The sequence below is a fragment of the Pezoporus occidentalis genome, unplaced genomic scaffold (assembly GCF_034315485.1).
Source record: "Pezoporus occidentalis ecotype Australia unplaced genomic scaffold, CSIRO_AGI_Poc_V1 ctg4, whole genome shotgun sequence".
Lineage (NCBI taxonomy): Eukaryota > Metazoa > Chordata > Aves > Psittaciformes > Psittacidae > Pezoporus > Pezoporus occidentalis.
Genome location: NW_026915724.1, coordinates 7,863,853 through 7,878,279, shown reverse-complemented (window position 1 = coordinate 7,878,279; position 14,427 = coordinate 7,863,853). Strand labels below are relative to the sequence as shown.

The 14,427-nt window shown below is 38.2% G+C and overlaps 1 protein-coding gene across 2 annotated transcripts in view; it reads right to left on the bottom strand.

The window, feature by feature from the left end:
* TOX (thymocyte selection associated high mobility group box) overlaps positions 1 to 14,427 on the bottom strand; it is a 226,393-nt gene that overhangs the window by 32,251 nt on the left and 179,715 nt on the right. For both annotated transcript variants that reach the window (XM_062633340.1, XM_062633339.1), the window contains exons 4-5: positions 13,563 to 13,841; positions 5,601 to 5,831 (exon numbers count right to left, since the gene is read on the bottom strand). In XM_062633340.1, the coding sequence (XP_062489324.1) occupies positions 5,601 to 5,831; positions 13,563 to 13,841 (510 nt within the window). The remainder of the gene's footprint in view (positions 1 to 5,600; positions 5,832 to 13,562; positions 13,842 to 14,427) is intronic.

The window sequence follows — 14,427 nt, the reverse complement described above, 5'->3', positions numbered from 1 at the left end:
CTTCCAACCTCAAACATTCTGTGATTTCAGCAGCCACAATGCAGTGCCCTGATCTGTCTGCTGTCCTGACACCAGGCACAACACACGCATGGCCAAACAATAGGAACACGATGGCTTTTCCATCCTTGGGAAGAGCTCATTTGTCATGGCAAATGACAGGACAGCAACACAGCATAGCATCCAGGAAGGGAGAAGGGGCTAGGTTAGGTGTCCCCATTGGACAGGCACGGCCAAGGCCTCATGAAACACTGATCTGGGATCCATTTACATCTGACTTTTGATGTCTCGGGTCATGAGAGAAGCTTTGGAGACACAAAGTGCTGGCCAACATTACTTGTAAACCCCCTCCTGATCTACCTGATACATCCCAGCGCTGGATAATGTGCTGCTCCCTTCTAAAACTTTCCTGTGATCAAAAGAGAAACTTACAAAACATACTTTGTTATTTTTCATATCCAAATCAGTTTGGGTTATTTTTAGTAACCAAAATAGAAACCCACGAGAGCTTGTGGGTTATAGCAAAAATGGTAAGTGCATCACAAATGTTGACACTAATGCATGTAGACTTCAATTTACTTAAGTATTGGTAACATACAATCCAAGTTCCATCAGATGTTAAAGAATAAACCTCAGTTTTTATCTAGCGGGTCTTTGAGCACCAATGAGGAGTAAATTATTTGGTTTTGTGAGCTCGAGGATTTGTCAGCTGCCTCATAAGTATAATTCTGGCTCTTCATATTCCTGCTGCTTCTAATTTAGCAGGACAGGCGCGTAATTGAAGCAAATTAACTATTTACACTTGCCACTTCTACCAGGGGAAGAGGACACATCAGCAGGAAAGAATGAGTGGGAAATTAAATTCTTCCCACTTGTGTCAGATCTGCCCTTATATAAACACATTAACAGTAATTTCATGAGGCGTCAAACATAGGAATAAATACTGAGGGATAAAATAATGAGGTGTTGTTATTGGTCTGAACTCTTGCAGCTAATATTACTGTGTATGAATTATGCAGCCTGAAAGAAGGCATATGTTACAGCACTCAGTCATTTCACCTGCTTCTTCTGATTGTCAAGTTTTGGTTCCCCTAGGTGAATCCATCCTTCTCCCAGCTGTAAGGCCAGTACAACATTTAAGTAAACACACAGAAATGCATAGACACTCATATACATGTATGCACACTAAGTTGTTCATATGAGGCCAAATTCATTTGTGCTAGAATTCCAGTTAAGTCACCGAAGTTACACTAGAGATTAATTTTGTTGAATGTTGCGTAGACATTCAATGCCTTTTTTAGAATAATAGTGTGTTTATTAAGGTCTTTGGCTGAAGTCTTAAAGTTACACTAATGTAAACAAGAACATTTTGTTTGCAATTTGCCACATCTATTACAACTTTACTAGAACTCCAATTAGAAACTTAAGGTTCATTTAGTACATACACATCTGGTACTGATTTAAAATTACTTTCCTTTTTCATCTAAGGACAGAAAGTGACCTAAGTAGCCTTTTTACCCAATTTGAACCAGTGTTCTCTCTGAAAACCACAGACTTGACCACTTAGCATGCTGAACCCTCTTTCCTGGGGGCTATTTTTCTCCCCTTTCCAGTAAAAATGTGTGCAAAGGGCAAAGATGTACATAAATAAGCTATAAAACTGGGATGCACAGAAGTATAGTATTGACTAAGGAGAAAGCAGTGTTTGTGATTGTGAGAGAGGAACGAGAAAAGCCATTGAAAATATCCCTGTGCTCCAGCTACAGGACCGAGGAGAATCTAATTCAACATACTACTGCTATAGGTGCTTTCCATTCACAGGTTTCATAATCTGAACAGTTTTATCATGTGTAATTATTGTACCCAATTCAGAATTTGGGAAGAAACTATGACAACTAAAGTCCGTTTAACCTCTAGACGCCTCTGTGTAGATAGGCTTGGACAAACAAACACAGGCACACACCAGCATTATTTGCAAATGGCCCTTGTACACGCAGAAATAAATGAGAACAGTTACAGCATATGACCCCAAAATGCAAATGTCTTAATTTGGTAAAATGAGAGTGGAAGTACTCATATCTGGTTTAATCTAATAAAGTTCAATATTCTCACGCTAAGAGAATCAGTCTCATTTATTTTAACTATCCCCTAACTTCAGCAAGGCACCCACCATTATCTAGTTCATAATAACATTTCTTTTACTGTCATTCAAATCCTATTTTCACAAACAACATTTTCCTAGTTTCTTCACAGTTTGAAAAACATGTGGCTCTTGCACAAACCCTTTCAAGCTACAGTCTATTATGTCAGGTTATCAAAACTTTGTTACAAAGGCTTGGCCGTACATATACTGTCCTTAGGTTGCTACTGTACTGAGTTTCAATACCTTTATATATAATCTGTGTTCAATCTTCAGGAATAAACAAGAAGAATTCTATGCATTTCAGAAAAAAATGGCTCAGGTTGTAGGAACAAAGATTTCATTTTGGCATGAAAATATGAAGTTATTCTTCTTTCTCAATAGCAGCATTATGTTCTACTTTTTGATTCATTTGTATTTACTATTTAAATAGCAAAAGGAGTTCCAATTCAGCAAACATAATTTGGAAACATAATTCTCTTTAGATTCCAGAATAAGTATTTGCTCCCAAAACAAAAGCCAGAAGGTTTGTGATAATTGAATCCTTCTCAGCAAGTAAAATTCATCAATAAAGTATTCCTCTAATGGTGTTATTGTTTCTTTACTTAACTATTTTTGAATTTATGAAGCTTCTTCAATGCCCAATTCCAAATGCTACAGTAATTATTTGTATTTTTAGAGACCAATTTTCCTTCCAGAGACATGAGTTTCAACACAGTTACTAATGCTCTGGATCTGAAAAATTAGGCCTTTAAAATACAGACTATCTAGTCAGTTAAGATGTCCTGTAATCATTACTTTGTACTATTAGATCCCAAATGGAATAAAGAATTAGTTTAAATTTATTCTAGAAAATAGGATTGCTTCTTTTTTTTTTTTTTTTTAATAGGGACTACCTTTTATTCTTTTTGTACAGTGCTAGATTAGAAAGGGCCTGGGCCTGGAGTTTTAACAATGTGCTTAATAGATGATAATAGGCAAAATGAGTCAAAGAACAACAAAGATATGCTAACCCAAATTCCTGGAATAATTGGCTTAAAAATCTAGTTGCAGCCATTTTTTCAAGCATATATTATGAGGATTCCATAACATCATTTTCCTGTGTTCTAACTTCAATTAAGAACAACAGAGATAGATATGGAAAATAAATTTTGTTCTGCTGTTCTAGTGTAGGATTTACTGAATTATTGCTTTCAACCATGAATAGGAAATCCAAGTTACAGGTGCAAATTAAGGGGTTCATGAACTTTTCTTAAGCAAAATTCTGTGGAAAGACTTCAATTTTCTGCTGGTACTACCAATATGACAAGATCAAAGGAAATGTGTTTTTTATAGTCATTTAGGTTTATCTCCATCTTCAACTGTTATTCATGAAATCAAGTTTTCAGTGTTGTAAGTGGAGTAAATATTATGGAAGGAAAAACTGCACCACTGTAACAGCCACAAATTAAGGGTCATTAAGGGAAATGGTGGAGAAAACCAAACACAAGATCTGCTAAATAAATAAGTTTTGCTTGGTGTCATTACTAGAGAGCTGTAAGATTAGGTATAGAGACAGGCTCTTGAGTAGTCCAGGTCTCTGCCTTTCACCATTTCAGGAAAATCTCACAGGCAAGCAAGGCGTCTAAGATGCAGATCCAGCTACTTGAAGCACTCCTGAGGTGTGTGTCTGGACGTCCAGATTTCAAGATGGGGAGTGATTCAGTGATTCTAGGCAAGAATCTTTCTTTGCCTACAGGAAAAGAAAGTGGTAGGACTAAGCCAGATACCACAGTCTACAGTTTTTCACTTGGCTTTGGTCAGAGGTCCTGGCCAAACACAGGAGAGGCAGAAGGCTTCTTGCATGTTTGGGCAGTTCGCTGTGCAGATTCTGGTGTGACTCAGCAGTGTCCCTCCTGCCGGCTGGCAGGCACATGGGACAAGGAGGAATGGCATCCAAACCTCTTGCTTGTGAACTTAACCAAAAGCATAGTCTGTATTTTTTGGGGGGACTTTTTGTGACATCGTCATGATCCCAGAAAATAATGTTTGGCTATGACAGAACTGCTGTCATAGGTCTGGGAAGGTCTAAACAGTCTGTCAGATCAAGGACGTGATCTTGGCCTTTGCTGGACATATTATAAAGGGAGAAGAGACAATAGAAAATAACCTTAATGCGCCAGGTGAAGTGACTTCTCTGGTTCCTGCATTCAGAAAGTAACCCTTCCTCCAGCTAAACCTTGAAAACACTGACCTTATTCAATGGTGGATACTAGCTACAATAAGCTTGCTTTTTTTTCTTTTTTCCAGTTAGTCAGCAAGTGCCAAATCTTGATTCTTATTCCACTGTTATCTTTAACAGGGATCTGGATGTACCTCCAACATCTAGTTACTGGCAAAGTAAACATTTTTTTTTTCAAGTCCAAATGATTTTACCTACCAAAAAAATCATAACAACATTTTCCACTGAATTCTTGTCCTTATTAACTATAATTCTGTAATAATAATATGCACAGTGTGAATGAAAGAGACACAGTTTTGTCCCAGTACAGTTTTCCTCTCTCTGTGCTGACATCAACCCCCACCCAGGTCTCCTGCAGCCAACAGAACTCTCACTCAGCACATTCTTCCCCTCTATATCTGTTTCTTTCTTTAGGTTTCCATTTCTTTATCTACCCAATCCATTCTGCTGCCAGTTAGTAAAAATGCAACCAGTAACAACAAAAAAGCAATGGTATGCTACACAGAGGATGAATGGAATTTGCCAACTGTTATCATGTGAGTTTTACATTAGGCCAGTTTTATGTAGCACCTGACTGGCTCAGAAGGATTTCTGCAAAGGTTGAGATCCAGCTCTGCTGACCTCATAGCAGAACCAAGGCTTTTCCATAAAAGATGGAAGTAACTATGGGATGCGATTTCCATAGCCCACATGTATGCTGGATGATACCCCAGAACACTGTTATTTACCAGGGTCTGCCCTAGGTCTCTTTGGGTCAACACATCTTTGATTCCTTTCATAAAAGCTATGTGGGTCAGGAGAAGATGTGAGACCAGCCCCCCTTCTGGCACTGTAGGGCAGTGAAGCATCTACAACTGCGAGCTCCCAGTTGTCATGTACCATTGCAGAGATACAAATTCTGGCAGCAATGTTCTCTTACACCACACTGTCACAGACAAGGCAATACTGTCACAAAATCTTAGGCCCACCAATTTTGGCATTAATTCTAAATATAATCCTAAAGCTTGTGTTACACTCTGAAACGAAAAAAAAAACCCAAACAACCCCGAAACCCTCTTTAGTGATTTCATACAGAAGAAATGGAATTATACTCTCCTTATCTCAGGCTCTTTAAATCATTTTCCTGCAAGGGCACATATTCAAGTCTCATCCTGGCAAACAAAAGAAGCTACCTACAGTGCTTAGATGACCCTGATAACACTTTCCTGAAACAAAGCCTCTGAGCTACAGCACATTTTGTACCTGTTTTTGTTCTTCTCCTAAGCCGTCCCACATTGAAGCTACAATTTTAGAGACTTCACCAAAAGTAGCGTTGGGGTTTTGGCCCTTTATGGCTGCTTGAGTGTCTCGAAAGAATAATGCATAGGCAGACACAGGCTTCTGTGGCTCATTTGGGTCCTTCTTCTTCTTCTTTTTGGGAGTTTTGGGTTTCTTTCCAATATCTGAAGCAGGTCTTTTCTCTCCACCATTGACCTGGAACATACAGTTAGAAAAATACTATTAAAAAAAGCCAATTTAATTCAGCCCATCTATCGATCTATTGTTAGATCTTCTATGATAAAAAGATCTTCCATTTTGCATGCAAAAATGGAATTTTAGTTGCCGTCTTTGACAATCCAATTGTTGACACAGTCTACTTTCATCACATGTATAAAATGCCTTGAAAGTATTTCAGATTATGTATTTGTTTCCCCTCAAAGTGCTTTATATTTAGCTTTCATATAATTGCTATAATCCTATTTATGGTTCATCTGGTCATCTTCTCACCTTTTCCAAGTTTCATTGCTAACGGTTATAACATGCTTCTAATGAGTGAAATTAAATTAGTTTCATTATAGCCTGACCATAAGTTCAACCACATGAACCACCTACATACAGGAAGAACACTGTCATTTCTACCTATTTTTATCCTTACCGTTTCCCGGAACTATCTCAGGCTACTGTTCAAATTAATTTCTATTGTAACTAGTGGTAAAACTTCCAGGGAATTTGAAGAGAATCTTGATTGTGAATAATACATTTGAAGTTACTGACATCCCCCTACACACCTTCTAATTAAAATCTGAAGAAACAAAGCTTTACCAGTACAGACAGTTTAGACCCCTTTGGAGGACCAGTTCTGATCCACTTAGATTTAGCTGCATAGTTTTTTTCTCTGCTCATGTAAAAACAAAAGAGTGGAAGAGGAATGGTATATGAAGAAAAGAGTATGTGCATTATTTGTGTACCACCTGAAAAAAATCCCTGCACATGAGCATTTCTTGCAACTATTAAATGTAACTACACATTGCCATGGAATAGCTCAGAAACCCTAATCACCAAAGCACCTACGTGACTTAGAAGCATATAAAGGGACACAGTTCTGATTCTTCAACAGATTTGGTACTCCATGGTGAAGCACCTCCTCTTGGTATGATCACTTAATTCATTATACCTGTAGCAATGATGTGTGATTGCACCGGAGGGTTCAAAGGTTTTTTTCCCTCGTTGGCATGGCCAGAGTCCTGCCCATCATAAGCATTTTGAAATATGAGAAGATCAAGAGCATAAAAGGTTTGACACTAGGCTAAGGCACAGCTTTTATCACACCCTTTATTATTATTTTTTAATAATGCATATCAAGTGACACAGGAGAACACAGGTGTTCAAATCACTGCAACTGCATGAGGAAAATGGCTAGAAATTCTCATTTTGAGCAAAAAACTTCTTTATTTTTCTATGTACATTCCTGTGCGGTATCCAACAGGGCCAGGTGATGACAGTGAACAGCCTGGATCTCTGTGGCTTACTAAGCACAGAAACAAAGTGATGACCATGATTTGAAAATGAAGTTGCTTGTTTCCTGGGCATTATGTTACAATAGATGCATATTTAATACAAGGTTAATGGACAGGGAGCTTATTGGAAGCATTTGGAAAATATGGAAAAATAAAATCAGTGTGTTACCTCTTACTAAGTTATCCAACGTTAAGTCTCTTGCTATTATTTCATTCTATGGGGTACACAAAACTACCATAGAAATGGTAATTAACTAAGGCTCCCTAATTAATTAATTAATTAGCTAATTTAGCAATATCAGTCCAAAGTCTTCATACAATTGTATAAAAACTCCATCAGCAAGGAGGCTTGACAATAATTTGGGCTAGAGTTAAAATTTTACCTCTGTTATTTGCTAAAGTTCTCCTCTTTTCAGATTATTTTTGGACTAATGAGATTTAAAATTTTCTGTGTATTAAAATATTACATTACTTAAACTACCCTTAAGCTAGGTGATATGCTGCAAAAACTTGTGTAAGACATCTTCTGGTAAACTGTTCTAAAAAAAGCTCTAAAATCTTATTCTCCAACCTGAATGATCAAGAGACTTCAAAACCCTACTGTTAAAAGAGAGTACTCACAAGGGAAATTCTGTTTGTCTTATATGAAAATAACAAAATAAAAAGAATACCAGAATTCCAGTACTAATAACCTTACAAATGGCTGAGATGATGGCCTACCTTATGCTCCCATCAGTCTATCAGCTTCATAGACTCCACTTCTAATCACCAAAGCAGAGACAGATGGGAAGTAAAATAAAAAAACATATATATTCTGCTAGGCACAGACTTTTGCCTCAAAATCCCTGGAGGTGTAGTTAGCTCATGGTAATCCACCTACTGTCATGGCTTATTGCTTAATTATGGTGATGTATTTAACTTATTTATCACAAGAAAGCAATAATCTTTCACTTTAAAAAAGTGTACATTAACCATGTTGCACACATAATAGATCACAAAAACATCTAGTGTAGGATTTAAAACTATCAAGTAAGGCATATCGTTGATATCTAAATGTCCCTTGAGAAGCTGGAAAATGTCTATAAGCATATTTAAAATAAACTGCAATAGTACCAAAGCCTTTAATGGAGCTAGGAGAGCTGTTTTATGCACACTATCTTGCAGTAATCGCTGTAGTTTAAAATAGATTTTAATCAAGCACCATCTGCATAATAGGCTGAACAGACAACATAGAATTCTACTTATAACTGTTATCATATAAAGTAAATATTGTAAAACCTCTACCACACAAAAAGAATATGCTGCAGCAGTTCTTCAGTAATCGTGTTTCTGTTAGTTAATTTTTGCTGCTTGCAGTCCTTTCACTATCTTCTCTCTAAAATGCGTTATTTGAAATTCTCTCGTAAGTGATATTCAAATGAGCATGGAAGAAAACCCTGTTCCCCATCTATGAAGAAATACATATTTGCAAACCAGTAATGCTTTCAGCAGCTCACAATTATGTTTGGCAATAACTGAAAATATGTTTAATGATCCAACAGTATGAATTATGGCAAGAATTACATAAATGTAATATTCCAATATTGAGGTGGTCAGAATAAAGCAAGTAGTAAGTGGCCACTTGGTTTAGAATATTTTTATAGTTACTTAGAACTATTGATTTTTAAGTTCTCCCTTTTTCTTCTTCTAACCATAGTCCACATATTAGATTTAGAAGAATTAAGGAGACTTGGAGATGTACACTTGCAGACACAATATCCTTGGTCTGAGACTACATTTTATATTTAATCATAGAATCACAGAATCATAGAATCATTAGGATTGGAAAGGACCTGAAGATCATCTACTTCCAACCCCCCCGCCATGGGCAGGGATGCCTCACACTAGACTCTGTAGCCTAAGGCCCTGTCCAGTCTGGTCTTGAACACTGCCAGGGATGGAGCATTCACAGCTTCTTTGGGCAACCTGTTCCAGTATTTCAACACCCTAACAGTAAAGAACTTCCTCCTTATATCTAACCTGAATTTCCCCTGTTTAAACCCATTCCCCCTTGTCCCATCTTTAGAGTCCTTGACGAAGAGTCCCTCTAAGCATTCTTGTAGGCCCCCTTCAGATACTGGAAGACTGCTATGAGGCCTCCACGCAGCCTTCTCTTCTCCAGTATGAACAGACCAAATTTCCACAGCCTATCTTCATACAGGAGGTGCTCCAGTCCCCTGATCAAGCTCATGGCCCTCTTCAGGACTTGCTCCAACAGTTCCATGTCCTTTTTATGTTGAGGACACCAGAACTGCATACAGTGCTCCAAGTGAGGTCACATGAGAGCAGAGTAAAGGGGCAGGATCACCTCCTTCAACCTGCTGGTCACGCTCCTTTTGATGCAGCCCAGGATATGGTTGGCTTTCTGCGCTGCAAGTTCACACTGGTGCTGGCTCATGCAAAGTTTCTCATTGACCAACACCCCCAAGTCCTTCTCTGCAGGGCTGCTCTGAATCTCTTCTCTGCCCAACCTGTAGCTGTGCCTGGGATTGCTCCGACCCAGGTGTAGGACCTTGCACTTGGCATGGTTAAACTTCATAAGGTTGGCATCAGCCCACCTCACAAGCGTGTCAAGGTCCCTCTGGATGGCATTACTTCCCTCCAGCGTATCAACCGAACCACACAGCTTGGTGTCATCGGCAAACTTGCTGAGGGTGCGCTCAATCCCATTGTCCATGTCACTGACAAAGATGTTGAACAGGATCAGTCCCCATACAAACCCTTCAGGGGCACCATTCATTACTGGTCTCCATTTGGGCATTGAGCTGTGGATCACAACTCTCTGTCCAAAACTCTCTGCATGTGGCCATCCAGCCAGTTCTTTATCCATCAAGCAGGTCATCCATCAAATTCATGTGTTTTCATGATTTTGCTAGGCACAGAGGTGAGACTGACTGGTCTATAGTTCCCTGGGTCTTCCATTTTCTCCTTCTTGAAAATGGGGGTTATAGTTCCCTTTTTCCAGTCATCAGGAACTTCACCTGACTACCGTGAATTTTCAAATATCTATGATTTCCATGGACCTAGTAGCTTTCTGACTCTACATACATAGTCTTATAATTATGCTATTCTTGTCACTGATCTTATGGTCAAGCATCGTCAGCTGTCTTGCCTTAAAGCAACAGTGTGTAGGGCAACTGCGCCCTTTATAATGCAGCTCCCTTCCTTTTTTTGTTCAAAGGAATACATGATGTTTAAAGTAAAAATAGCCTATAAGAAAGAGCCTTTATGAGAATAAGTATTGCCAAAAAATATTCAGCAGTTGCTGCTATTAGTTCTATGTAAGCTGGATAAGGCTTACAACAATTTGAATGTTTACCATAGAATGATCACCCAAGAAACACAGTACGTGAACAATTACATCAGTTTGTAAAGTTTCCTTATTACTGGCATTTGGAATATGTATGTTAAGCTGAAATGGTCATTCCCCTCCATGCACAGAAATCAGTGATTCACTAGGGATACAATTATATTTCTAGTCCAAATGTATATAACACATATGTTTTCATACTTTCTGTCATTCTCTTTCTATAAATTCTGGCAAAGATGACCAGGACACTGAGATTTCTGTATTCTTTTCTCTATACAGAAATAGGTATAGTTGTTAGGGATGCCTCTATCAAATCAAAGGACCATTGTCTTCTCTTTCACATGTAAGGCTGGGCATTCAGCTGGTATAAACTAAGGGAAGTTATATGACACTGAGGTGATTTTCCCTTTGAAAATGTACTTTGCCTTTTTGATCAATGTTGGTACATAGGCAAACATCTTCTCCTGCTGGTTAAATAGGGAGAACGTCACTGTTGCTATTAACAATATGGTGAATTCAGAGGGAGTTGTTTTTTTCACAGTCCTCATAGCAGGAACATAGAATCATTTGGTTGGAAAAGACCTTTAAGATCAGTAAATCCAACCATAAACCTAATGTGCTAAGTCCACCACTAAACCATGTCCCCAAGTGACACATCTAAGCATTTTTTAAATACCTCCAGGAATCAGGACTACAACACTTCGCTGGGCAGCCTGGCATCTCTCATCTTAAAACACCAGTCCCACATTTACTGGTTTCATGAAGCTCCTCAAATGCAGCAAGATCCAGCAGCTGCGACATGCCTACAACATCTCCTGAAGGAGATTCTCAGAAAAGACAGAACAGACGCTCTTTCCTGTCCCTATTCAGTACCTCCTTTCAATTGGGATGATCTCCGGAGCGAGAACCCTTACAGGCCCCTCCAAAGCAGCTATGACAAAATGTAATACTGTTGTGGCTGAGGAGATAGTTTCTCCACAGAAAGCTGGTTTATTCTAAGCATCCATATCTATTCATATTCATCGGCAACTTCCAGAAAGAGCAACACTGACAGAAAGATATGCAGCAGAGGGGCTTAATTTGCAAATTGCAACAATACACTAACTTCTTATGCTGATTATTCAAACCCTCTTGTCTTTTATAGAGGGAACTTTTATACAGGGAACACCAGAACCATTGCATTGGATCAGCCATGACAGCCCACTGCCCATCTCCAGAAGTGGACAACTTCAGATGTTTTCACATAGACCTAAAAATCCCACAGAAGACAGGTACGGCAAAATCTGGCTCCAATCAAGCTTGCAGTTTAAGCCCTACTAGTTGGAGACAAATTTAAGCCCTCTGTCATCATTAACCAATTTTAACATACTTTAGAATTATATAGAAATTATAATTATTGAATTTATCAACTTCAATATACTGAATTTAATTTTGTTTTGTGCGTTTTGCCTTCTCCTATCTTTTTCTGCTTAGACTGAGCATGAGAGAATTTTAAGGACTTTTCCAAAATGGCTTGTTAAAAAGTTGAACACTACATAAACTGGCTTTCACACACAAAACGGATCAAGTTTTACTTGGTCTGCAGTGCTTCATATTTCCTTACTGAAAACATTAGCATCCGATGAGTACTGTCTACATGAAACCACAACCCTACACTTTTGCTAGCATAAAGTTTTGCAGTGAAAAGGTACAAGAGAACTATGGGTTAAGTAACTGAAATATTTGATAGAAGCAGAAAGGATATATTAATTACTTGAATGGATGTTTTCTCCAGAAGTTTAGAACAACTTGCATGTTCCCACCAACATATGTAAAAATACTAGCAAAGCAGCAGGAGTAGAAAATGAATTATTCTGAAAAAGTAAAAGCTGCCTGGAATTATTTTTACATAGCTGTATTCTAAAGTCTCCCTCAGTAAGGAAGTTCTCATTTAAAATGTATGAATTATTCAGTAATTTTTAAAACCCAAAGTTTCTGAAATCAGGGGAAAGACCTAAAATAAAACTTTTGAATCAGAATTTATTCAAAATGTGGTAGAACATATGTCTCCAATTACATGATTATTTTATAGCTTGAGGCATGAAAAACAATATAATTTGAAAACAAATCAGACTTACATTTCTTGACTGCATTATACCTCCTCAGTGACTCACAATGAGTTTTCTTCACATTCCTCACAAGTCTGCAACTTTTCCCCACAAGACATGGCCACGTACAAACCACGATACATGTTATGCTACACGACTGCTCTAACAGAACTCCTATTTTGTAGTGACCATGAAATAGACCTGAAGAGGTTCTCAGTTTTGGCATGCTCTATTCCTGGTTTATGGAATGACTTCGTGCTAAGTCCCAGTCTTTTTGTGTCTCAGCTTTTGTGTCTGCATAATTAAAATAATATACTTGTGCATTTGTTGAAGGTTTTCAGGCTTTGGGGAGGTTTGGGAGGTTTTTGCATGCAAAATCTGCTATATAAATTTACATTTATCTTTTAAAGAAATTTATTATTTAAATTACTATTATCACTTCATGCCTGTACTGCCACTAAAATGAAGCTCAAATATGTCATGAAGGAGTGTTGGCACCTCCCAAAGTATAAATGCACAATGGGTCTTCAAGATTTCAAAGGTAAGATTTTTAAAGTTTGTAGAGGATCTTTCTTTCTGTTTGCTATAATGCTCTGTTTACTCACACTGTGACCAAGTAGAAAAGACTAATATATTGTACAGACTGTTCATACTTTTTATAGCAGTAACTTGATTTTTAACTGGGAACAAACGTCCTTTCTATGCAAGTGAGAAAACTCAACCTTTATATTTAAGTCCTAAAGGAATGGCTATCCTTTAGGTGTTTTATAGGAGTCCAATTTGCTTTCAAGAAGGGGAATGATCTCATTTACTTAAGCTGCCTGAAGAATTGACTGGAAATTATAAGTTTTGTATTAATAACCCGTTATTCACTTCAGTAAACCACCAACAATGCATAAAGTATCACCTTGATAACTGTGGCCATATGATTAATTTAGCAGGTCCTAAAAATATCCATAATTTACATAGTATTCCTATCATCTAAGCCTACCTTAGAGCTATCTTCTCCTTCATCTTCATGGACTGAACTGGATGGTGAAGGAGTTGCAGATTTGCTTCCAGGTGGAGAGGGCGAGTTGTGAGGAACATTGTTTCCACCCATATTCAAACCAAGCTGTGCACTGAGCTGGGACTGGTTAATAGTAGTCAGCTGCCCGTGCTGCATCATTCCTGGCTGCCTAATATCTGCAGGTTGAACCCTTGGCCTCATGGTTGCCATCTGAGGATGGGAACTATACTGGGCTCCTTCTGTATTCCGTAAATCTTGCATCTACAAGAGGAAAAAAACTGTATTAAGCATATCACTAATAAAGTGTTCTGTTCCTTTAGACCTCAGTTGGCCTGATCGGCTATATAAGGCTTAAAAGAAATTACAAGTACTTAAATAAACATGTAAATACTGAAAATAAACAGAGTAAGGATATGATTGACATTTGCATAACAGTGATGGTTATAAACTACTCAGGCTCTAGTCTCAGACCAGGGGAATAGAAGGGCACTGCTTCCTGTAACTGCGTGTATAGCATTTCAGAAATGCTAACAAACAGGGACAGGTTTGTACTCTTAAGTTCAGAACCAGATCAGAACATGCATATCCTCAAAACTACAGGTAATTTCCAGGTCTTACTTTTCTTCTTAGGATTTCTGTGTGTGAGCTATGAATCTGGGAGCTGCAGTTTTGAGTCTGAGTATGTAGTATGAGGTCAAAATCCATTTTGCCTGGTGCTGCTCAATGAGGTACTGGAATTTTCAGGATTCAGATGACTGACAAGAAGGATGCATTGATAGACTGATTAAATGATTTCTAAGTTGATTTGCTGCTAAGACATATATGGACAGAAAGCTCAGAAATTGTG